The sequence below is a fragment of the Hemicordylus capensis genome, chromosome 2, assembly GCF_027244095.1.
Source record: "Hemicordylus capensis ecotype Gifberg chromosome 2, rHemCap1.1.pri, whole genome shotgun sequence".
Taxonomy (NCBI): Eukaryota; Metazoa; Chordata; class Lepidosauria; order Squamata; family Cordylidae; genus Hemicordylus; species Hemicordylus capensis.
In genome coordinates, this window is record NC_069658.1 from 276,088,993 (window position 1) to 276,114,828 (window position 25,836).

Sequence of the window (25,836 nt, forward strand, 5' to 3'; positions counted from 1 at the left end):
ACCACAAGACCAGTTCTCTTCAAGTTTATCTCCCCACCCCCTTACATATACAAAATAACAGCAGCATCTTCCATTCCTTGACCATCCTTGGAGTCTTATTTCTGACATAAAGCTTCTTTATGCAAAATATTCACTTTCTGCTTTCAGGGTTGCAGCTGTTTTCTTCCCATCAGCCCAGTAAACCTCTCTTTCCAAACACCAAATCATTGATTGGGTGAGGCAATCTGTGGGTGCTAGATTGATGGGACAACTTGTTTCCATTTGGTGACCACTGGATACTCGTTGACTTGGTGTCTAGTTCAGTTAACTTCGTCTGTAAAGCTTTTGGGTTTGGCATGAAATCTGGTTTACCTTAACTGAGACTAACCTGATGAGCTAGTAGGGCGGATTTAGATTTGATTTTAAGGTGAGTGAAGTATATTTAGGTAGACTGAAAAGGAGTGTAATGCGTGTGCACACACATGAGCAGCCTTCAGGTTACTAGCAGTAGAGGTAATTCCTCCTTACCTTGCCTAAACAATGTACATAGTCCAGTGTTTACTATAGATCAATATGTGGGCTGAAGTATATCAAGAAATGAGTGTAAATGTGTGAACCAGAATGACTAAAAAAACTCACCTGCTTATTCTGAGAGAACAATTGTGGCCTGCCTATTCCTTATCTATATCATCTTTGTTCATGGTTATTTGGTCATATCTAATTAATTATCTATTGCTATTTACATATCTATTGCTATTTACACACACAATCCCCCCCCCCTCCCCCAGTTACTTGCAGTGCATGCTTGGCCATCTCTAAATACTCAAGTGAGAAGCAAATCTAATTCAGTAAAGCTCTGGATAAACGACGTTTTCTATATTGTTTGGGATTAGAACTCTTTGAGCCTTTTTTCATGATCGGTAAGAAAGGGCTATAGGGTGAGCTCGGAGGAAGCCTTGAAATGCTTACCTCCCGTTAGACGATCCGGGCTGCTGGTCTGGGCACAGAGATCACGCTGGAGGAGTGCAGCTGCGCCCTCGGGCAGCATGGAGGGTCGGGAGCCAGGATGCGTCACCCTGCCCCAGAAACTCCCATTATGCCCTGTGCGAGTGTGTTGTGCATTATGGGAATCACCCCTGACACTGGCTGGGAACCCCGCAGTCTCCCACCCCTGGCTGCAAGCAGCCGGGGCTGGCAGATGATCCTAAAAACAAGGCTAAGAGAGCACTGCTCCCTTAACCTTGTTTTGCAGGTGGGCTCCAGAGGCGAGCTTGCTGCCGCAGTGGTTCCACCAGGAGCCGAGTGACTCTCAAGTGCAGGGGAAACCAGGCTGGGCTTCCTTAGCCTGGTTCCCCCTGCACGTGAGAGCAGCCTCAATAAACGCCTAAATATAATTCAGTAAACTGGAATGCATTTGTCAAACATACTGAACAACTTTCTGTAAGTGAGCAGGGTAGGTAAAGACCACAAGGAGTCTGGCATCTTGAAGATTAACAAATTTTCTGGTGATGTAAGCTTTTGTTGTCCAGAGCCCTCATGAGTTAGTCACCTGAGAAAGTAGTGGTGTGTGTGTGTGTGTGTGTGTGTGTGTGTGTTTGCGTGCACTTGCGAATGTGCAGCACATGTGCACCCAACAATAAATTGTTTCACCAAAGTAGGACCAAAAGACCAAGTGATGTAAGAATGGATGTGTCAGATTCCTGTGCAAAACACAAATGAATACAAGATCCAGTCAAAAGAATATCAGATCCAGTCAGAGTGGTTATGACTTATGTCAAGTTAAAGGCTACTGGTTGTGAAATCTCACGGCAATATGAACAGTGTAGATAAACACATGGAGATGGACTCTTATGGGTTCCCCTTCTCTAATTGGTCACAAAGGGAAGATAGTTTGTTGTATAATATTTCATTTTTGGAACTGAATGTTTTGTTGAATACCAATAGCGCTATGAATCTTCATCCCAGAGACAGGCAGATGTTGTTGGCTAAGCCAAATTGCAGTAGCTGCAGAGTATGTTCAACATTATATGCCAATTTGGTAGCACACCAGCCACTGGTATGAATCATAAATAGAGACTATATCTATCAAAACAGGTATAGTTGGAGAGTATGAGAATATAATCTTTTAAAACTATACATATGAAATAAAAATTGACTAAATTCTTAACTAAAGCAGTGAAATCTGCAATGTTTGTTGGAATAAAATGACTGATAGTTTGTGGTATTGATATTATTGAGTTAAAGTATATGTGGCTAAAAGAAAAGAGTCAATGTTAATCTGTAAAACATGCTAGAATAATTGATGTCCGTCTGGAAGTAATTCTGGAGTTAGTCAACTATGTTGAATAATCAGTACAGCTATATAACATCAAGCCAGACAGGCAGAGAGAGCTGGTACTCTGGTGTCTGTTTTCTGTGAACATTGTATGAGAGAGTTGATGGAGCCAACCGGCATTTTGCTGGCAGAAAGTTATCCACATGTGCAGAACACATTTTCACTGTTGTTTTAACATATTTCAGGTGTAAATATCAATGCTTGGCAGGGCGTGATGATCTTCTGTTTCGGTGATTTCTTTAGGAAAATAATCACAGAATGCAATCAGTTCACAAACCACCAAAAAGAGAAGTCTTTTCTGCAGCAAGACATTTTAATCGCTCAAATTGTGGTGTAGCTATAAAAGGCTTGTGGTGAATCCAATCAATTTTTGTCACTCTGTGAATGCCCTCGTAAAGAAAGCAGCCTTTGTATCTGTGACTCAGTGTTTGTGCCTCACTTTTCCCTTTCAAAGTCTGTTCTGCTAAGTTGGTATCAAAATGTAGACTTTTAAAAAGAAAAGGTTTGGAGAGTGCTCATTTCTTAAAAACAATTTGTGTAGAATTGCAGCTTGAGGTAATTAAATGCAGTTTCAGCCTGGATTATTGTTTAGTGTTGTCTTAATGTATGTGAAGATCTTTGAGCACTTAGGAAAGGCACTGTATTGAATGCTAAGTATTAATCTCTATGACAGTATCCCAGAAGTCTATGAGCATGCCAGAGAATCTGTGAGTTCATCTGCCTCCTCCTCTCCTGAAATGCTTCCTTGGCACAGGCAAGAAAGGGAGTGTCAGAAAATGTGAGAAGGTTGGGAAGATAGTATACTGGTTTGAGAACGTCTTACCCTTCACTGGGGAGACAGCCCCTTTCCCTCCCTCCTTGCCATATCCACCTAGGAACAACTGTAAGGAAAATATAGAATTAAGGGCCATTTTTAGGATTGACTGTATCAATCCCCTTTCTTTGTGCACTGGAAAATTCCAAGCTGACAATGGGCAGCTGACCATGCTGAAGAATTAAAACATTCCCACCATTTGGTGGGCAGCATTAGAAATAATATGAAAGTTCAACTTCCACAGTGACCAACTTTGTTTCCCCCCCTGCACCTAGAATTTGCTCATTGGAATGCATAAAACAAGATTAACGGTTGATTTAGTGAATTGTAGTTAATCAGTAGTGGTTTATTGGGGTTCACAGATAGTTCTTCTTCTTCTTCTTTTTAAATATTTTGCTGTGGGTTCGCTCAGTGTTAAGAATTGACTGCCTCAGGGATCATTTGCTTCAAGTGCCATCTCAAGAGGTGTGGTCTTTTGTTACTTTGTTACTCTGTTGACACATTTAGTGGATTAAGGGAGGTAACAATGCTCTGCATTTAGTAAATGTGCCTTTGTAGGAGATTTTCCAGGAATATGTACACAGGTTTCCAGCCTCTTAGCTTGAAATGAAATTTCTGGTTATATGTTTGAAAGCACAAATGCAGATTAAAATGGCCATTCTGCATAAAACCATGGATTTGAGGAATGGGAACCCCCTCATTTCACCATACTGAAAGATTAGAGCAAGGCTGTGTAACTTTGGCCCTCCAGCTGTTGGTTTGTTTTTACATTTATATTCCACTCTTCCTCCAGGCCTCCAGACCGGTCCGGACCTGGGCGGTCTGGTTCGGGTGGGGGCTGGCTTTAAGAGCGGGGGGAGGGTTTACTTACCCCTCCCGCCGCTTTCCCGCTGTGGCGCCGTAATTTCAGAAGTAATTGGGGCGGCAGGATACCTCCCTGCTGCCCCTTCCCTGCTGTCATTATTAAAAACTCCCAGGAGTCCTTTGCGCGCGTGCACGTCTCAGAGTCATGAAGCACACGCACGATGTGCGCGCGCGCAAAGGACTCCTGGGAGTTTTTAATAGTGACAGCGGGGAAGGGGCGGCAGGGAGGTATCCTGCCGCCCCAATTACTTCTGAAATTATGGCGCCAGAGCGGGAAAGCAACGGGAGGGGTAAGTAAACCCTCCCCCCTCTCTTAAAACCAGCCCCCACCCCAGTGTCGGAGCCTAGAGTGCTATACATGATTGTTTCTCCTCACAACAACCCTGTGAAGTAGGTTAGGTTGCGAGTGTGACTGGCCCAGAGTCACCCAGTGAGCTTGATGGCTGAATGGGGATTTGAACTTGGGTTTCCCCAGTTCTAGTCCAACACTCTAATCATTAGCCACACTTGGACTGTAACTCCCATAACCCCTGACTGTGGCTGTGGATGATGAGAGTTGTAGTCCAACAGCTGGGGAAGGGGGCTGAAGTTGTGCAGCCCTGGATTAGAGTATGCATATAACTGGCCTTCACTGAGGAGCCTTGAGTACGTGTGCCATTCTGCAGAGAAGCTAGTACAGAGGTCCTACCACTAGGTGCCTCACATGTACTTTTTAGCTGCCACGGTGGGGTCACTTGCCTGTACGACAGCTGCCCAGAAAGCATGGTTATGAAGAAATGTTTTGGTACTGCCAACTGAATTCTGAATCCAGTCTCCAGAACGAGAGTTAGTGAGGAGGACTAATGACATGCAGTTAGTAGAGTTGTAAAACTGGAGATGAGGGACAATAACAGCTGTTGCATTAGATTCGGCTATGGTTTGACTATGGCAGTCAACTTACATCTTAGAATGATTCAAGAACTCCTTTACTGACTTAAGCTGTTTTAGACTTAGAGTTTACTCTCTCATCTTTATCCTCTTTCAATTCTCTTTCTTCCTCTCCCCCCCCCATTGCCATCTTGGGCCTCCAGCTCCTGATTTATTCATTATTTTCTTGAATTGCCTTAATTGCTGCTCCTGTATCAAATGGTGTTGTCCATTGATTGTAGATCATGCTCACAAGACACAAGTTAAGGCAGATATATTTCCAGTGTTTCAGATAACCAAATCTGAATCCATGATGTGGATATCAGCATGATTTAACATTAGATCCAGGTCTAGGATTTGCTGTCTAGGGCTTTATCAAACAAAGACTACAAGTAATGCATTAGGGAAGAGGCCATGAAAGTGTTAGAACACCTCTTCTGCATAACTGAATCCCTGATGTCTCCAGCTAAAGGATGTGGGTAGCTGGACTGGAAGAGTCTAATGCTCGAGATTCTTAAGAGCTGCTGCCTGTCAAAGATAAATATATGTAAGTTGCATTGAAAACAGCAATATTTGGGGCAGGTGTCAACCTATCTTCCAAAAAATATTAAATTTTGTAACTTCAGAAAATATGGACTATTTTATTTTATCTATCCTATCCATCCTATCCATCTATCCATCCATCCATCCATCCATTGCTAATACCATGTGTGGCAGCTCTCACAAGAGTTCGCAAATGAGCTCCCGGCAGGGGAAGAGGAAAGTGGCGGCACCATACAGACAGAGAGGAGGTGGGCGGGGAGAAGACTGTGGTGATGGCGACAGTGGGCGGGCAAAGATGGCAGTGGTGGACGGGCGGGGGCAGAAAGTGGCGGCGGGTGGGAGAAAACGGTAGTGGGCAGGCAAAGAAAATGGTGGGTGGGAGAAAATGGCAGTGGGGGAGAACTAGAGGCGCAGATGCTCTGTGCCTGGTTCAGCTAGTTTTGCATAATGCACTGTGCTTCCACTTGCACCATTCAAAGCTCTTTCTAGTCCACTCCCGTCATGTGGAAACCTGCATTCTCAGCCACAAAGACTAGAACAATTTTTAAAACTGAAAATGAAGATTTTTGGGTTTTTGAAATTTGTTTTTAAATGGCATAATCATAAAATTTGAATTGACTTCCATCCTGGTTCAGTACAAGGGCAATACTGTTGGTCATTTTTAGCCTGAGCCGGACACCAGTGCTAAGTCTAATTTTTTTCATCTGTGCGTAGAATGAGTTTTATTCTGGGGAGAAGTATCAAGGCAGTGTGTGTGCACATGTACATTCAGAATGGGGCCTTCCTGATTCAACCCGAGCAGGATCTAAAATCAACTGAGTGGACATAAAAATAAATATGTGCACACGCACATGTGCACGCCTTAGACGGAACACTGCTGGACGCCCCAAAATAAAATAAGCCAATGCTGCGTTTGATTGTGCAAGGAGATCATGCAGTCAGTTCCTACTTTGGAATGAGGCATCCTTTTGCAAGTCTGTATCTCCTCATAAATATATTATGCCCTTTGCTGTAAAATGAGCAGGTCTTTGGCACCTGAAATCAGGGAGAAGGAAGAAATTTAATCACTGCACTTGAGTTTCATAGCCCTGATAAATAAGAACTATGTTTGACCTTTGCTGTGGGACTTTGAGATGCCACAAGGGAAATTCTTCCTTGTTTGCGATGACAAACTTCCTCTGAGATTTCAGTTTGTCAGCTCAATGTACAGCAGTGACATTGATTTCTTCTCACTGCCACTTCCTGCCTGACTAGATAACAAATTTCCCGTGGCAGGTGTCTGTCAAGCTTAGTTTTGTCTGGCAGAGGAATGGTGTAGACTCATTTATTAATCATTAGTTGCAACATGATAAACCAGACAATAATCTTTAACTTCTGTGGTGTTGAAAAAACATGGAGGAGAATGAGAGCCCATTCTGTCAACATGGCAGGATTTTACTGAGAAAAATAATAAGGAAAAACATAGTGCAAGCTAAACTAGAGCTTTAAGACATTGGGTTTGCATCTGAGGGTATGAAACCGAGCTTGATCCCATCTTAGTGGGGCAGCTTCTCTTTGCTTTACCCGTTATTGTGGAAAATGACCCACTTCTTTGGGGTCTTTTACTGAAACAAAAAATTAGTGAGCGCCAAAAATGAGTGAGGGCAAAATCAGTGATATATCAAGTAGTCCTTCCAGCAGCTCCTTCTCTATACAGAAAACCAGAAATGGAATGTAGCCCAGATCTTCATGAAATTATGAATTGGGTTAAATGTGAAGTAGCACTAAAAATGCAATCACCACCTGCATTTTGGAACAGTCAAGTCTAGAAAAGCTACCACTTTGTGTATAAATTGTTTCTGAGCAAGAAGGGTAAGCAGACTAAATCTGAAACTCATGAGGGAAGTTAGAAATCCTATTGTGACTGCTGTCATTTTCAGTGTCTAAACCACATCCTGGTATGAACCTAACCATAGGAACAGAAGCTAAGAACATAAGGAGCTGCCATATACCGAGTCAGACCATTGGTCTGTCTAGCTCAGTATTGTCTACACAGACTGGCAGCAGCTTCTCTAAGGTTGCAGCAGGCATCTCTCTCAGTCCTATCTTGGAGATGCCAGGGAGGGAACTTGGAACCTAGATGTTCTTCTCAGAGTGGCTCCATTTCCCTAGGGGAATATCCCACAGTGCTCACACATCAAGTCTCTCATTCATATGCAACCAGGGCAGACGCTGCTTAGCTAAGGGGACAAGTCATATTTGCTATCACAAGATCAGCTCTCCTCTCGACTAGGCTAACTTTATTGGATTATATTTTTGCTGCCACAGCAAATTGGTAAAAAGACTAATATCTTTATCATACATCCATTCATACATTCATTGCCTTATAGTTGTGGAAATTGCATTAGCCCTTCGGTGAGTAAAGGTACATGGATGCCGTTTGGTTAATCCAGATCTTTTGTTGGAGGCTGGGATGAATTCCAAATTGGGGAAGGGCCTGTAGCTTAGTGCTAGAGCACATGCATTCCATGCAGGAGGTCCCAAGTGTCTAATGTTTCCAGGTAGATCTGGGGAAACCCCCACTCAGAATCCTTGGAGAGCTGCTCCCAATCACTGTCGACAGTACTGAGCTAGATGGACCAATGGTCTGACTCAATAGAAGACAGCTTCATATGTTCAGTTTTGCAGAAGTTGAGTGGCCACACTCCAAATTCGTTTTGTGAAATATTTCACTAAATGGCTTTGGTCAGGACACTGTATTACAGCTTGGTTTGGATGTTACAGACATTTCAATAGGAAACATTTCATAGATTCAAATGTTGTGTTCACGCTCTGATTTGCCGCTTGAAAAACTGAATGCCATATAGATCACAGTGTCATTAAAGGCATGTAGATTGTTAGTTAAATAAAAGCCACTTCCCTGAACTATGGTAGTTTAGATAAAGTAGTAGCAGGAAAAAGGAAGGGTTAATAGTACAACAAGCATCCACTTTATTATACAGAGTTTCAATTTTTGGAAGTTGAAATTGAGAAGTACACAGATGGTGATGTGGACAGATAGCCAGATGCAAGTGGATTTTTGACTGAATATATTAGATTAATGTTAAGCAGTTACATCTGTTTCTGTCTTGTTTTGTTAAAAATGTATGTATTAAGTTAGTCATCTTCATAATTAAAAAAATAAAGCATAAACAATTCATGTCAGGGCTCTTGAGTGCCTTTTAGAATCACATTAAATTAAACGTCACAATGAATGACTGGCTCTCTGTTTCACTCTTTATTATATGTCTTTCTAGATTTAATAGGACAGCTATAGTCTGATGTCAATGTGTATGTACTGAAGCTTGTTATGTTGACAGTCGTGGGTATAATAATGTTTTACACCTAAAGTGCATAGTGTCTTGATAGAATGTAGTTTTTGAAAAGACACTTTACAATCATCATAAAATGACATGATAAAATAACAAATATGCTAAAATAACAATGGCTACCATCCAGCATATGGTTAGCTGTGCTTAACCTGTTGTCTTCAGAGGAACAAAGGCAAAAATAACTGTGTGTGATTGGCAGCCAATGGTAACAACAAATATCAAATCACTAACCTATTTGCTGAATATCTGGCTTCTTCTGATGTATCATTTGCCTTCTTGGGAAGTACGATCCAGGGACAATAGTTGGCAGCAACTAAATTTTATTTTATTTATAGACTTTTATACCGCTTCACCCAGATGGCTCTAGGCGGTTCACAAATATAAAAATAGATTAAAAAAACAAATTCTTCTCATCAGCAAGATCTCTTTTTCCAGCAGAATTCCAGAGATTAAAAGCCTAAAGATTCAGTAATCAAGATATTGCATCATAGCCTCACCGGCTCAGAGTGAATTTACACAGTCCTTTTTTCTCACCACAAGATGGTGCAGTCATCTGGTATTGGTAATTGTTGGTCTTGTGGATACTTTTAAAATGCATTTAGCTGCCTTTTATTCATGCATAGAGGCGGCTTGATTTTTGAGACTGGCTGCATATGTGAAGCTTTCAGGAATAGTGGGTAGCTAAGCATCTGTTCGGCCCAGTCACAAAGCTGGCTTTCTATATGTGGTCATAAGGTGGCAAAAAGTGTTCACTGGAACTTGCTAGGGCTTTACTGCTGCTGCTGCTGCCGCCACCACCGCCGCCACCACTACCAGTTTAAACCCATGTTCCTCTGTTTACCTGGCGGAATGTTTGAGAGTGTGGCTGCCATTTTTACTCTGCACCAGCATTCCCTCTAACAGGGAATTCCAGATATTGTTGACTACAACTCCCAGCATCCCCAGCTGTGATGGCCTTTGGCTTGAAATTATGGAAGTTGTAGTCAACAACATCTGGGATTCACTGTTAGAGGGAACACTGCTCTGCACCCTTTATATCAGAGGTTGTGAGAGAGATAAATAACTACTTGGGTGGTTAGGTGTGGATGGCTAAACCCGGAGAGAGATATTTTTCAAGTGGGGAACAACTTCAGTTCCCAAGATATTCTTAACTGTAGGGATCAGTTTTATTTGCCAGGGGTCAGAACTGACCCAAAGTCCATGAAATAGTAGAAATATTGTTTCCTTTCTCTTAAGCCTTCAATTTAACACAAACCTTAGTGACAACTGAGCTCTAAAGCTGAGCTGGCAGGTCTTTGGCAGGCTGGGTTTCTGTGTGTGGTTTCTAAACCATCCTCCTTTTGGCTTGTGCAGATCCAGTTAAACTTTTAAACACAATAGATGGTGCCAATTATTACTCTTAGAGCCCACCCTGTTACAGTATGTTAGCCTCTCAGCAGGGAATGTGCTAAACAAAATTAAAGTTGTTTTTCGGGAGACCAACCTTCTAAGAGCCATGTGCATAATTTAATCCTTGAAGATTTATAAATGTAATAAGCTACAGTTCACCAAGCGTACAATAACTTTTCCTAATTTAGTAAGCCAACTAGCATGCCACCTTAATTTTGCTTATGTGACAAGTGCTTTTTTTCCCCTCTTTCCAACTTCAGATTCCTTTCTCTCTTGTGCAGTTTCCTTTATGGGAATCCTTAAAGGTAAGTTGCTTTTTAATTAAAAATTCTGGAGGTTGAAATTCTTAGAAATGTGAATAGTACAAGATTAAAGAAGAAGGCTAAAACATAGGTGCATATTTAGCAGGTGTTAAGACTGGAAAGAATGGCAGTAAATAGACACATTAGCATGCACACACACACCTCTAACCCTGGAAGACAGGATAAAGCCAAGAAGGAAAAGTTCTTTTACATTATTGTTTTTAAACGGAAAAGATCGTCGTGGATGTTTTGGAGAATTAGTATTATACTAGCTGATCTGCACAGAGCATCTGTGCGGTAGTGCACTCAGCCTTTGATCTCCCCTCCGGAGACTTTGCTGACCTGGCGCAGAACATCAGCCCCAGGTTGCTCTCCCCCCCAATCTGCATCCCCAGGTTGTTCTCCCCCCACAACCTTCAGCTCCAGGTTGTTCTTCTCCCGCAAACCTTCAGCCCCAGGTTGCTCTCCCCCCAAAAACCTTCAGCCCCAGGTTACTCTCCCCCACAAAATCTTTAGTCCCAGGTTGCTCCTCTCCCCAAACCTTCAGCCCCAGGTTGCTCCCCCCCCAAAAAACCTTCAGCCCCAGTAAGTCCCAGCCCATTACGTCGCAGCCTGGGACTTACTCTCTACTCAGTCTCCATAGGATTATTGACGCCTTTAAAAGCCTATTTGATCCCCTCCCTGGCTGGCTGCCTCTTTCCATCAGTCAGGCTGGTTGCTGGGTTCCGAAGCCCTTGGCAGCTCCCCCCCCCACCGCCTGTCTCCGTCACAGCTTTTCCCCGGCCACCCTGTCTCTTCCCTCCTGCCTGGCTGCCTGCCCTCTTCGCCGTTACCTCCCCCCTCCCTGCTGTCTGCTGCCACAGTTTCCTCCATGGCCGGCCCGTTTCCCTGCTCCCGTCTCTGCCGCCAGCCTACTAGCCTCCTCCGGCATTGTGACAGGTCCTGGCCTGCTCTTGGCAGCGCTCCTCTCGGTGGCACAGCTCTGCAGCCCACCGCCATTTTCTTTCCCCATTTCCCCCCGCAGCAGCTTCGCCCCCGCTTTCTCATTGGTCACAGCTGCAGTGGGGGTGGGGCTTGCCAAATAGACTCATCCCCATCCAGACACATCCAGATGCAGTTCCCTACGCAGTCAGCCATAAGAGAATTAAATATATAGATTCTTTTGTAGAATACAAGTTGCTTTCGAGCAAAAAAATAAAAAATAAAAAAACTGGTTCAAAAAAAAAGAATGAGAAGATGATTTCCTTCCCCAAAGTGGCTCATATTCTAAAAGAATGCAAGATCAACAAACCATTATATATATGTGCTGGAGATTTGCACTGGATGTCTCAAAAAAACTTAAGCAGTAATTGGACAGATTGATAGATGGTACATTTTGGCAAATGGGCACAGCCTAGTTAGATGACCTGTTATTTTCCCTGCATTTCAACTTTTCCTGTCACTTCTCTAAAACATTGCACTCAACTCACTAACAATGTTAGTATCCCCATTCTGTGCTGCGATGTGACTGAGTTCTTTCTAAGAGTATTCAGAGTGTTGGGAGACAGAAAGACAATGATGACTTGTTCTATACATGCAGCAGAATGAAGTAGGAGAATGCTGAGGTGGCAGAATGGACAGTACCACTTCACACTACAAGTGAGGGGTCTACTCCTGAATGTTGCTCCATCTTCAAATAGAAACCTATAGCACACCAGAGAGAATTATTCTAGCCTAGCATTTTGCTTGCTGTGTAGATTTCTAGGGAAATCTTTTTATTTTCGTACAATCTTTTTATTGTACGAAATATTCAGAATTGTGAATCTCCACATACAGTCTGAAGTGGTGCAGTCTACTCTGGTTACCTTACCAGGCTATCATCTCAGTCTGCTACATGTGTAGATTAGACCTTCTCAGTTGCCGGATGAGGACATCTCACGTGGGTTATCCTCCCCAGAATGCTCCAGAGGGGCAAGCCATATTTAAATTAGTCAAGAAGCCTTTAAGATGCCTGGGAGGATAGCCCCTCCCAGTTTAGTTTGTCCTGCAGAGCTCCAGAGCGGACGACACTGCCTTGCTTCTATACCACTCTTCCTATACTTCTTTGTCTTCTCTTTACCTACTCCACCCTTCCGTTACCTCGCCTTTATACACCTTAAAAAACAAAAACAACCCCCTCACTCTGTCTTTTCCATTCTCTTCCCCACTCTCCCTCTTCTTTTGCCGATGGAGCCTAAGAGATCGGGCATACTGCATGTGCTGATGCCAAAGGCGAAGAAATCGGCAGACTACTTACAGCCCGGTAAACCCCATCACCACCGCATGATAGTGCATGCCGCCCAAAACTCCCTGCCACGGACCACTGTGCCTTCATCAGGCTTAACCGGGGTGGGGGAGTAAGGGCCATAATCCACTGCTGGGACACCAGGGTGGCCATCTCACAGCAATTCAGTGTGCTCGGAAGCACGACTGTTCAACCTCCCCCCTCAACAGGCCTGTAAACCCCAACCTCGTGGTTCTGGAGGCCGTTATCAGTGTTCCGGGAGTCTTGTGGCCAGTGCAGCTCCCGAACAAACCGCCCGGTTCCCGTGGAACGGACGCCGACGTGCCCACTCCAATGAGAGGGAAACCAATGCCCGGAGAAGGGACGGGCGAGATGGTCTCAGGCTCCTCTCTACCAGCGAACCCTGTGGGCTCCCCAGACTCGTCGGTGCAGGGAGAGACGGCATGGGTGGAGGAGCTCCAAACGGCACACCACTCCAACACACACCTATCCAGCTGGAGAGTACACAAATAGAGGTCCTGACAATGCCAGACAACCCTCTTCAACCTGATTAGGTGAGTCCAGGACCATTTGGGCCAGTAGCCCCTAGCAGACCAGTGCGTCCCCAACCTCCCGCAGGTGCCGCCATCCCAGCCCCACCTCCCACTGGGGAAGTATCTGAGCCCTGGCGTCTCTGGTTTTCTTCTTTATTAAGCCAGACAGTTGAAAAACGTCACCCTTATAGAAAGTGTAGCAAGCACAGGGATCAGTTCCCCTCCTCCTCCTCACAGGACTTGGACTCTTCTGCGGCATCCTCTGAACCCTCTCCTAAAAGGAGAAAAAGGAGTCATAAGCATAAACACTCCTGTTGTAAGTCCAGGGGAAAGAAAAATAAAAAGTCAAACCGAAAGCACAAGCAACCCTCCTCTGAGCATTCATCCCTGATCTTGGACTGTGACTCCCCTGACCCTCACCCAGGCAGGCCTATAGAACCCCTGCAACCACATGGGCCACCAATTCCCCAGGAAGATCCCATGGAATCAGGGCGGAACCTCACGGGACCAGACCCAGAACTTGAGTCCTGTGAGGAGGGAGAATGGTCGGATGGACAACAGGTGGAGCCCTCCACCCATTCCCGCAGGCTCTTTCCATCAGAAGACTTTCCTAACTTCTATTATATTAATTCTCCTGGGTGTGCCTTGGAATGTGAGTCCCAGCGCCCAGCTGATTGGATGGGTGGCGGACACGCCTGATTGGCGGAGGTGCACCCAGGAGGATTGGTCGCTGCAGCGGCGGGCCTGAATGTGGGGGAGAGATAACTGCCAGCCTCAAAGAGTGCACAGATGCTCTGTACGGGGTTGGCTAGTATCTGTGAAAGCGTTACAGACTCTAGGCATGAATTTTGATGGCCTACAGGGTAATACCACTCCTTCCGGGGAATACTTGGTCCTACCCACCACATCTTCTCTGGATCTGTTGTTCCCACTACCGGAGACCTTTGCAGAAGTACTAAGACAGGAATGGCAGGCTCCATCTGTATAGAAGAAGACTACTACACTGGCTAACAAACACTATGGTTTTGCCCCAGCAGCAGCAACTTTATTTCAGACACCTCCTGCCGACGCTCACGTGGCCACTCTCGCACCTAGTGCTATACTGCCCCGAGATGGAGAATCCATGCTCAAGGACCCCACTGAAAAGAAGCTTGAATTCCAACTCAAGAAAAACAATGAATGCATTTCATTGTCAATACCCACCTCCATAGTGACATTCTGAAGGCACATTTTTTCACATGTGGTGGACCTGTGGGAAGGCTAAAGCCTATTGGGATATGATATATAATGAACTAAAGAAAATATTTAAAATGACATTTCCTAAGAAGCCAGAATCCTTCCTGCTGGGAATAACACAAGGAGATATTTCTACAACCAATTTAACATTTTTATGTATGCCTCTACGGCAGCTAGAATTATATATGCACAGAAATGGAAGTCTAGTGAACTGCCTTCAAAAGAAGACTGGCTGATAAAAATTTTGGAATATGCGGAGATGGCAAAACTTACAGCACTATTAAGAGATCAAAACTTGGAATGTTTTAAAGAAGATTGGAAACCATTTTTGTTGTATTTAAAAAATTACTTCCCTACTATGGACTTGACAGCAGGGTTTGAAATTTAGTATAAATCGCAGGTTGGTTAGTTTAATTATGTTCGTAAGGGTTTGAACTTATGTTTTGAATTATTATTATAGCAAGGGAAAATCTTATAGTTGATGATACACGAAGAAATGTGAGCGGGAAGTCCATCTTTTATGTGTGTATTTGTAATGAATGACAATATTGCTATTGTTAAAATTAATAAAAAATGAATTTGGAAGAAAAAATAAAACCCGCCTCCATAGCAGCTTCTATCCTTTCTAGGACATCACTACTCTGGACGGACGAACTCCTTCAATCACCGCCGCCTGATCCACCCAGACAGAGACAGATTCTATTAAAAATTCAAAAAGCCCAAGCATTCATAGCAGATTCAATACTGGATTCCGTACACCCACACTCCCACCCCTCCTCCATTTATCCTACCAGGGATGCCATTACCCGTACACAGCGCTGCCATTTAGCCTCTCTTCTGCCCCAAGGATCATTACCAAAGTGATGGCCCCCCTGGTGGCTCACCTCCGACTGCAAAGGGTCAGACTCTTTGCTTTTATTTCAATCCAGAGTGTCCGCAACACAAGACGTAAACACCACCCTTGCTACATTATCTTCTCACGGTTTTCTAATAAACACCGCCAAGAGCCACCTGACTCTCTCCACGCAACTTCAACACCTAGAGGTGGTCATAGACACACTACAAGACAGACTCTTTCTCCCAGAGGAGAGACAGGACAAGATAATGGTCTTAACCTGATCTGTATTGTCTCTCAGGAGGGTATTGGTCATGACCCTAGCCCAACTACTGGGTCTCATGGTGTCCACTTTGGAAGCCCTCCCCTTGTGCGTGCTCACACCTCTGCCCTCTACAGTGGTTCCTCATACCTCACCAACTGGAGATCACGCAGAAGCATCACACAAGGGTCATTCTACCTCTGTCAATCAAGGAATTTTTACATTGGTGGATAGAGCCTTCCCATCTGAGTCAGAGCAGACTCTTTCTGGATCCCCCCCACCCAATAATTGTCATGACAGATGCCAGCCTCTATGGCTGTGGAACAAATTGTCTTTCGCACTCAGCACAAGGCACCTGGACTCCACAGGAAAAGCGACACAGCATGAACTGGCTGGAACTAAGAGCCATATGGTTTAGCACTTATGGCCTTCAAAAACAGGTCCAACTCAAGGATGTCCAAATATGCATGGACAACATGACAGCGAAAGCCCATGTAAATCGCCAGGGAGGGACTCGATCCCGCTCCCTCCACCAGGAATCGGTTCTACTAATGCATTGGGTGGAGATGCACCTGTCCTCTATCATAGCACATCACGTCAGCTGTTCCCTCAACACTCAAGCAGACTGGCTGAGTCACCAGGAGTTGCACCCAGCAGAATGGAAACTTCACCCTCAGACCTTCCATGTCCTCACCAGAGCCTTGGGTCATCCGTGGGTGGACCTCTTGGCGTCTCTCCGTAACACTCAACTACCTTGTTTCTTCTCCCACTTTCCATGCCAACAGGCAGAAGGGGTGGATGCCCTGTCAGCTCCTTGGCCCCGGGAACTACTGTATGCCTTCCCACCGGTCCCACTCCTCAGCAGACTTCTATGCTGCATTCGATTGATGGGAGCACAGGTGATTCTAGTGGCTCCCTACTGGCCTCACCGCCCATGGTTCATAGAAATTCTTCACCTGGTGGTGGACGGTCCGTGGTTCCTCCCACCAAGAAGTGATCTCCTCAGTCAAGGTCCAGTCCTCCATCACGACCCAGCCTGGTTCAGGCTTTCCACCTGGTGACTAAATGCAACATACTCTGCCTCCTTGGATCTGACAGACGAGTCTTAGATACACTCTTGGCATCCAGAAGGGCACCCACCAACTGAATCTATCCATCTACCTGGCGCGTCTTTCTTTGATGGTGCAGGCAACACAAACTTTCAGCGATAGGATGCGGACTTCCTGAACTTCTACTGTTCCTCCAAGATGGTCTTGACAAGGGTCTAAGCGCAAATACCATCAAGTGACATGCAGCAGCTCTGGGATTGCTTCTCTCCACTTTCAAAGGAAAGGGCCTAACCTCACACCCTCACTTGAAATGATTCCTGAGAGGGGCCACACTGTCATTCCCTCTGGTAGTTCACAGGTTCCCCTCTTGGAACCTCCACAAGGTCCTCAGGGTACTACACGCACCTCCATTTGAACCATTGCGTTCTATCTCTCTCTCCGCATTCTGTCCATTAAGCTAGCCTTTCTCATAGTTCACAGGTTCTCCTCTATCACATCAGCTAGGCGAGTTTCTGAGCTTAGGTCCCTATTTGCCAATCCCAGATTCTGCATCTTCTCCTCAGATTCGGTTACTCTGATTCCAGACCCCTCAGTATTACCAAAGGTGGCTTCAGTATTCCACAGATCTCAGAAACTAGTTCTACCTTCTTTTTGTCCTAACCCCTCTCACCCAAGAGAGAAAGAGTGGCACAAGCTGTTCATGTCCTTCCTACCGTCCAAAATGAGACAAGTTTTGACATCTACTGTACTTTGTCCAGATGGACCAAGGCCTGTATTTCCCTGGCTTATGAAGTCCAGTGCCTTCCTACTCCACTGAAACTTACAGCTCACTTCACTCGCTCAGCAGCCACCTCAGCATCCTTCTCCACGAACGCTCCTTTGGAAGCAGAGTGGCAACATGATCTTCTCCATCCACCTTTACAAGGCATTACAAGTTAGACCTAATGCACTCATCTCAGGCTGCCTTTGGCAGGCGTGTACTTCAACATGTTCTTTCTCCCCAGTAGCCGGGGTCGCCCTCCCTCCCAGGGTCCACTTAGCTGTGGCATGTCCCATGTGAGATGTCCTCACCCAGCAGCTGAGAAAGGAGCATTGGTCACTAACCGTGAAGGCTTCTTCTTGCTACTGGTGTTGAGGACATCTCAACCCACCCAGGGCGTCCGTGGCTACTGATCTGTACCTTGTTACCTGTGTTTTTGATACTAACCATACCTCTTATGGATTTTCTCTCTCCTTTCTACAAGCTTGGCTTGACTAACTAAACTTGGAGGGGCTATCCTCCCGGGCTTCTTAAAGGTTTCTTGACTAATTTAAATATGTCCTGCCCCTCTGGAGCATGCTGGAGAGGGTGTAACCCATGTGAGATGTCCTCAACACCAGCAGCAAGAAGAAGCCTTCACGGTGAGTGACCAATGTGCCTTTCTCTTTGTAGCTGTTTTTTGAATGTTATATAGAGACAGCATGCTGTCTCTAGTCAGTGATTAGAGTGTTGATCTACAACTGGATTCAAATCCCAGTCACTTCTCTCTCAGCCTAACTTACCTCACTGGGTGGTTGTGAGGATAAACATAGCCATGTACACTGTTCTGGGCGAAATGACGAGCGAAATTTAAATGTACAAAAAAATAAAATTAAATAAACAAGTTAAATATATAGGAGCTTGAAATGCTATTGGATGTTAAGAAATGTCTGTATTATGTACAGTACTTGGGGGTGGGCTGGTTCAGATGATCCAACAAACCAGAGTTTGTTGCATCATGAATGCAGCCGGAAGCCTCCTGAGCCTGTGTGCTTGCTTCCTCATTTCCCTTCTCAGTTGTGCATCCTTGGAATTGTAGTTTGTTTAAATCATATTGTCCAAACTCAGAAGCTGTGGTTTAACTATGATTTGGAAACCATCGCTCCTGGGTTTGGACAACATGCACAGTTGCAGCTTAGACAAGCCAGGGTGAGCTGGAGCTGAGATGGTGATGGGGAGAGAGGGAGCTGCAGATTTTGGGTTGCATTCACAACTCAGCAAGCCATGATTGGCTGGGTTTTCAGAATTGACTGGCAACATGTATTCCTTCCTTCCTTCCTTCCTTCCCATTTGAATCCCTCCTCAGTCTTAAACTTATACAAGGTACATTATATGGTGGATTATACAGTGCTTAGAATGAGGGTGAGTTTGTCATAGCATCTGGATTTTTATTTTTGGTGTATGTAAATTGAAAAGTCCTGCTAATCTAGCCTGTAGTGCACGTTATCAATGATTAACTGTAATCCTGCTGAAATCTTTTGTTTAGGGTTGTTGTATAAATCAGTTCCTCTTCTAAACTAGACTTAAAGCTATCTTCTGAGGCAAAGTTAGCTGAAATTGCACTCGTGGTTTTGGAGTTGAAGCCACTTGCCCATTTGGAAAATGACTGAGACCGCAGTCTAATTTTACATAAACCACCAAGCTCATGTCAGATGCCAATAAATTTCAACCACTACTAGGCTTTGCTAAAGTGAGATTTAAAAAAACAAAACAAAACAAAACCTTGATTCCCCCCCACCCCCATTTAAAGTTATCTTCCTTGAAAAGCCCAAAGGTTTAACTTCATATAACATGAAAAACTTAAAGCAGTGTTTTTATTAATGTTTACTTGACACTTATGTGTATAGTTTATTGCAAGACAAGGGAAATACCTAGTATTCTAATAACTGAGCAGGGAAGACGAGAATTTTGAAAATGTGAAGAAGATGCCACAGAGAGATGCCTTTTTCTGATTTGAAGTGTAAAATTGATATTTTTTGGAACTACATGGTTTGTATTTGGCATCTGAGTACTGAAAATGCATTTTTAAAATTGCCTTGAGATGCTTTGTATTAGCAAAAATTGGATTATAACTTTCTGAATTATGAATCTTTGGGATAAAACAGGAAAGAACAAAGAAACTTGCTAAATAAATTTCAGTAATGTCAAAAGGAGTGACCAAAATGGAATTTCACATGCTGCACCTCTAATATTTGACATCTTATTTTTCACTGAAAGGTGACAGTGGCCCCCATTCTCTATAGCTTTTCAAGATTGAAGCAAGAGCTCCTCCCTTGTATGGAGCCAGGAGGACACTAGCTGTGTGACTTTCAGGGACATATTTTGACAGGCAATCAGGGCTTTGTGTGGAAGGGAGAGAAATAAAAATTGCTTCCCCCTCCCCTCCCTGCATGCTGGCCTGCAAGACATGCCTGCAGTGCAGCTAGTTTCCTGCCTCCATGTTGTAAAGCTGTGGCAAATGTGGGCTAATATTTCATTAATGAACATTACAGCTTTCTAAATTTAGTCTCAGAAGTGACTTATTTTAGAGAGTCAATTGTGTATTTGCTAGTAAATATCAAAGAAAGGCAAGCTTAGAGGAAAGTAAGCCATGAAGCGTTGATGGTGTCCTCCTCACACCACCACTCTCCTTCTTGTACCACTTGGTGGACATGGCAAATAGTTTTGTTGGGGTGGGGGACCATGCTGCAAAGGCCGGCACAGGAGGTGTGAAGCTGTTGAACCCAGGAAATTGTAGGGTACAGCAAGAATAATAATAATTATTATTATTAACAAAAACTATTATTATTATTATCATCATCTATTTACACACAGTCTACCACATGTTATTGACTGGATTTGGTACTTTAATTATTGGGCCTTTAATTATCGGGAAATATCCCCTCCATCCTGTAAGGCAATGACACAACATCTCCCCACCCCCGCCTGCCCCGCTTTCCTCGATGCAACTCTGGAGGTTCCCAGCTTCACTCCTCCTTTTCTCTGGGCTCCAGACTGGTCTCCCTTAGCACCCTCCATTCTGTACACTCAGCTAAGCTCTAGACGCTGCTGCATCTTCCTTTTTCAGTGGCCACCTCTTCCCCTTCTGCGCACACCCCAGCACCTTCTTGCCTGCAGTATGACATGATCAAAGAGTGTGTTGCTCCCTCCACAACACCAAATGGCCTCCACAATGGCCCTTCCCCTTGTCCCGAGCAGCCAGCAGCAGAGTTGAATGCACGCTTCTTCTCTGAGACCTCTCACCCCCACTGCATGGGAGGGACCCCAAGTAGAAGCCCAGAAGCTGCCTGAAGGTCTCTCTCATGCATAATTAAGCTTGCAAGAGATTCAAGATCACTGCTGCACAATCAGCAAACTCCTTCTTGGGTTGTTAGGAAGAAATGGGAGGGGAGAGAATCCACAGGAAAACAAAAACCTACAAAGCTTGACAGAGCCTGTTATTCACAATGGGACTACATATCCCAGAAGGCTTTACATCAGACTTCACTCACCCAGCAGCGGTGCCTGTTTGTCCCCACCCACTCACCTGGCAGCTGTGCCTGTTGTCGCTCGCCCATTCCTCCTCCCCCACCCGCTTGATGATCATTCTCCCCAACTGGCCTGTTCGTCCTCTGCTCGCCTGGCACCTGCTCGCAAACTCTTCCCCCCACCCCAGTTTATTCTCCCTTGGCAGCCAGCCGCTGCTTGTCCTGACAGCCGCTTGTCCTCCCCACCCAGCCTGGCCTCCTCTTCTCCTCCCTGGCCTCCCGCGGTGGTTTCCCTCCCCGCTGGCAGGCCTGGCCACCGCTTTCTCTCCCTTCCAGGCCTGACCGCCATTTTCTTTCCCTCACGCATCCCTGTCTCTATCTGGCAGCTCTCCAAACTCTTGTGAGAGCTGCCACACATGGGATTAGCGACGGGTACGTTAACGAGAATTAAATATATAGAAAGATATAATACAAAACAATTTAAGAACTTTTTAAAAAAATCAGTTTTAAAAATCAGAATGTAAAAGGCCTGATTGAACCAAAAGGTCTTTACCTGGCATCTAAAAGAACAAAGTGATGAAGCCAAGCGAACCTCACTAGGGAAGCTATTCCATAAACGGGGTGCAACCACCGAAAAGGTCCTCTCCCTAGTAGCCACCTGCCTCACCTCATTTGGCAGGGGCACTCAGAGCAGGGCCTCTGAAGAAGATCTTAAGAGTTAAGTCAGGACATATGGGGCAAGGTGCTCACTCAGGTAACCCAGTCCCAAGCTATTGAGGGCTTTAAAGGTTAAAAGCAACACCTTGAATTGGGCCTGGAAACGGACTGGGAGCCAGTGAAGCCAAGGAGGCACTGGCGTAATATGCTCAAAACGTCCAGCCCCAGTCAATCTTGCAGCCCTATTTTGTACCAGCTGCAATTTCCGGATCATTTTCAAAGGCAGCCCCACATACATTGCATTGCAGTAATGTAAGCAAAAGGTGACCAGAGCATGAGTAACTGTGGCCAAGCTATCTCTGTCCAAGCATGGTCACAGTTGAGGTGTCACCCGAAGCTGATAAAAGGCAATCCAAGCTACAGAGGCCACTTGAGCCTCTAGTGACAGTGCTGGATCGATGAGCACCCCCAGCCAGTGAACCTGGTCCTTCAGGGGGAGTGCAACCCCATCTAGAACAGGATGAACATCATTCACCTAGGCAGAGGAACTACTGACTAGCAGTACTTCTGTCTTGTCTGGATTGAGTCTCAACTTGTTCACTCTCATCCAGTCCATTACTACATCCAGGCACTCTGTCACCCAGTCCATTATCAACTTGCTCTTATCCAGTGCTCTTATCAGCTTGATGTTGTTGAATGTGTGTGATGCATGTTGGTGGTGGAAGAGCATAGGCCAGCATATTAGGGGACCAAAATGTCTGACACCACCACTGAATCATTAGATCAAGAATACAAAATAAAATAGGGGTATACTGGAGGGAAGGAATTGGTAAGAGTGTGTGTGAAGCAACAGAGGAGACAGAAATGCTAGTCTGTTGGCATCTTGCTATGCCGCTGATACTGAGGACAAGAAATCAGTTACTTTGCCAGTGAACCAGTGCAGAATTTCCCAGTTCAAATCTCATCTTAGCCACAAAGTGGCTTTCCTTTAAAAAAACAAGCAAGCAAACAAAATACTTTCTACAGACTTTCTGCAAGCTACTGTACTCCCAGACTCTTTAGTAAATATATAGCCATTGAGGTTGAAATAATTTCCACAGAAGTGGCTTTTGCTTTAAACTTAAGAATGTACTTTTGTATTTCAACATAACCAAAATATTAAAGTCTATCAATGTGCATTTTTAAACAGAGTTTGAGGTATCACTGTTAGTCCAATAGCTATAAGCAAATTAACCCAAACCTAGAACTAATTCCCACAGAAGGTATTTCACCTTTTAAAGATTCAGAGCATTCCAAAATAGAGAAAACAAAAAATACATAGTAGTATATACATGCAAAAACAAAGGGGCTTTATTGTGAAACTCCTTTGTGAATGCACTGGCCGAGACACCACTTAATATGTTTTAACAATTTGCAGCTTTTTAATTTTTAATTTTTATTTTTTTTACTGAAATGTGCAATGTGGGGTAATCATGTTGAACTACTTTACAGGGCTGTTGTAAGGATCATTGAGATACTGAGGCTCTACACACGATCTGTGTGGAAAGCCTAACTGTGGTCTGTGGGGAGTCCCAGCCCCTGCAGAAATCCCACAATATACCACGCTAGTGCATAGTGCATTGTGGGGATCCCCTGGCGACGGCCAAGAGCCCGCTCCTGGGAGCAGCTGGTACTTGCACACAAGCAGTTAGCCATTAGCCTTGGCTAACCAGTGGGCTCCCTAGGGGGGTTTGCCACCGTGGCACTGCTGGGAGCCTAGAAGCTCCTGCTGGTTCTCACAGGCAGCCAAGCCTGGGCTGCTCGTGAGAACATCCTCAGTGTATGTTAAGTGCTGGTGATAGTTTCATTAACTAGATTTTACCACAGAATCATAGCAGTTTAGAGTGGCAAGGGCCCTTCGATGTCTTCTGGTCCAACCACCTGCTCAGTGCAGGAAACTGACGAATATCCCTGCCGACAGATCAGAGTCCTCTTGGAAGTGTGGGGGCCAGGGAATCGGAGCCTCCACGGAGATAAAGTCAGTTGTAGTCAAGGAGGATTTCAGATGCAAAGATTGCAGTTCATGCTTCATTATATGGCTGGTGTGGAGCCATGACCATCCTTATTATTAATTCTTGTAGACGTGCCTGTGTGGGGATGTGTCCCGGCAACACAGTGGATTGGCTGGGCGGAACAGGCTCTCCGGATTGGCTGGCCAACAGTTGGCAGCCACCACTCGCGAAGTTGCCGCTGGGGGAAGCGCGCTGCTGTCGTGGGCCGCTTGTGAAAGCTCACGGCTGTCAGTGAGCTGTTGGGGGAAGCGTGAGGCTGTTGGTGGGCTGCTAGGCGGCAGACGGCGGCGCACTTGGGTTAGGCGCCAAGGCAGCTAGGCGCTTTGGGAAGTGGGCGGCTGGTGGCGGGTAGCTTGGGGAAGGCGCGGGGGCAAGGCGGGTGCAAATGGACAGCGGCGGCAAGGAGCCAGAAAACGAACAGCAACGGCAAACGATTAAAAAAAGCTGGCAGCTGCGGGTGGGCTGCTTGGGCAAGTTTGGCAGAGAGTAAAGCAAGCGGAGTGGGTAAGCGGTAAGGAGTTATGCAGTGGGGAGTGAGAGTCATGGCTTGCAAATGAGGGCGGCATGACGCGAGACAAACGAGAGCGGCAATTGGCCGCTTCAGGAAGGGCCACAAGACACAGGTGGCGGTTGGGCAGATGAGGGCGGCAAGGCGTGAGACAGGAGGCGACAGTTATTTTGCAGTTGGTTGCCCACTGTACCTGACACAGGAGAGATGGAGACGGATGGACAGATGGATGTGCTTTCAGGGTGCACAAAGCAGAACGGGGTATAAAAAGGGGGAAGGAGAACAGGCGGGGGAGGAAACAGTGAGGGGCGGGGGGGGGAAGCTTGGGAATGCAAGACCTCACACCAAAAACTGGGGGGAAACCCTTAGGGACTCTGAGGGCCAATAGCTGTAAGACTCCTCCCCTCCAAAAAAACAACAAACGGTGAGGTCCAACTGCTGCCAGAATCCCCTCCCCTACAAAAAAGGGAGGGGGGACTGTGAGGACCAACAGCAGCCACTCTGCCCACACACACAAAAAAGGAGAGATGGAGATTCTCTAACAGACACCCCTTCCCTTAAAAAAAGGAGGGGGGACTCCAAGGGCTAACAGCAGCCAGTTTGCCCACCAAAATAAAAATGATAAAAACCTTGAGACTACGAGGGCCAACAGCTGCCAGACTCTTCTCCCCGCCTCAAAAAAGGCCACTGAAAAGGCCAGCTGCCAGAATCCCTTCCCCTACAAAATAGAAAAAGCGGTAGGACTGTGAGGGCCAACAGCAGCCACTTTGCCCATACACAAGAAAAGGGGAGATGGAGAGAGAGTGAGGGAGCGTGGGATAACAACCAAACAAATTCTCACAACAAAACTCCAAAAAGTAAGTAAACTACCGCACAGATGCTCTGTGCGGGTTCAGCTAGTTAAATGACTATTTCTGAATAAATTGGGAATAAATTGTGCTGCCCATACAGATGGGAGGGTATCAGTGTAGGCCCCATATTTGCATTCTTGGTCCTCTTGCACAACCATTGTGCTTGCATGGCAAGGAAAGTAGGTAGATTTGTATCCTTCCCTGCAACATATATGGACTGAGGAAGAGGTCTCGCAGCAGGAGGCACACTGCAGGTTATGCAAACGCACCCTGTTCCAGACTTAGTGCCACACTAGTCTAGAATGCAAGGTTCTGACTTAGCAGAACCAGCTAGTGAAACATTATGATCTTTGCACTTCTGCAGTGATGGTCTGGATGTCAGCCAAGCTAGCCATGAATGACCATATGTGAATCTAGGAGGTCAGTGTTTGATTGGGTAATGCTGCGAGTTGGAGTCTGAGCTTCAGCAAGCAGAGGGCTCTGCTCTGTGGCTGGACAAAGATTGGAGATTGGAGGTTTCTAGCATGTGAACTAGGCCTGGACCATTTGGAGGCATCGTATTTCCTGCCAGTCACAGCGGCTGATGTTAAAAACCCATTTTCCCTTCTACGGTGAAGAGAGCTGTGTGTCATGAGCGCACAGTTTCTGGTACAGTTTCTGGTACCTCACCAGACTAGACCCTAACCTCAGACCCAGAGGTTCCCACTTTAAGCCTCAGAATTCCTGACAGGCACTTATTTGGAAATTGCTGACAAAATCATAAAAACGTATTGGGTAGGATACAGTTTTATGAAACCAGCTGACTGATTATAAGGTGATTTCTTCTTCTTCTTCTTTTCGCTG

General features: G+C 45.4%; 1 protein-coding gene across 4 annotated transcripts in view; it reads left to right on the plus strand.

Annotated features, from left to right (window-relative positions):
- SLC25A26 (solute carrier family 25 member 26) overlaps positions 1-25,836 on the plus strand; it is a 184,957-nt gene that overhangs the window by 116,536 nt on the left and 42,585 nt on the right. For 3 of the 4 annotated variants that reach the window (XM_053297812.1, XM_053297816.1, XM_053297814.1), the window contains one exon: positions 10,441-10,485. The exons of the other annotated variant lie outside the window; for it this stretch is intronic. In XM_053297812.1, the coding sequence (XP_053153787.1) occupies positions 10,441-10,485 (45 nt within the window). The remainder of the gene's footprint in view (positions 1-10,440; positions 10,486-25,836) is intronic. 4 annotated transcript variants of the gene reach the window in all.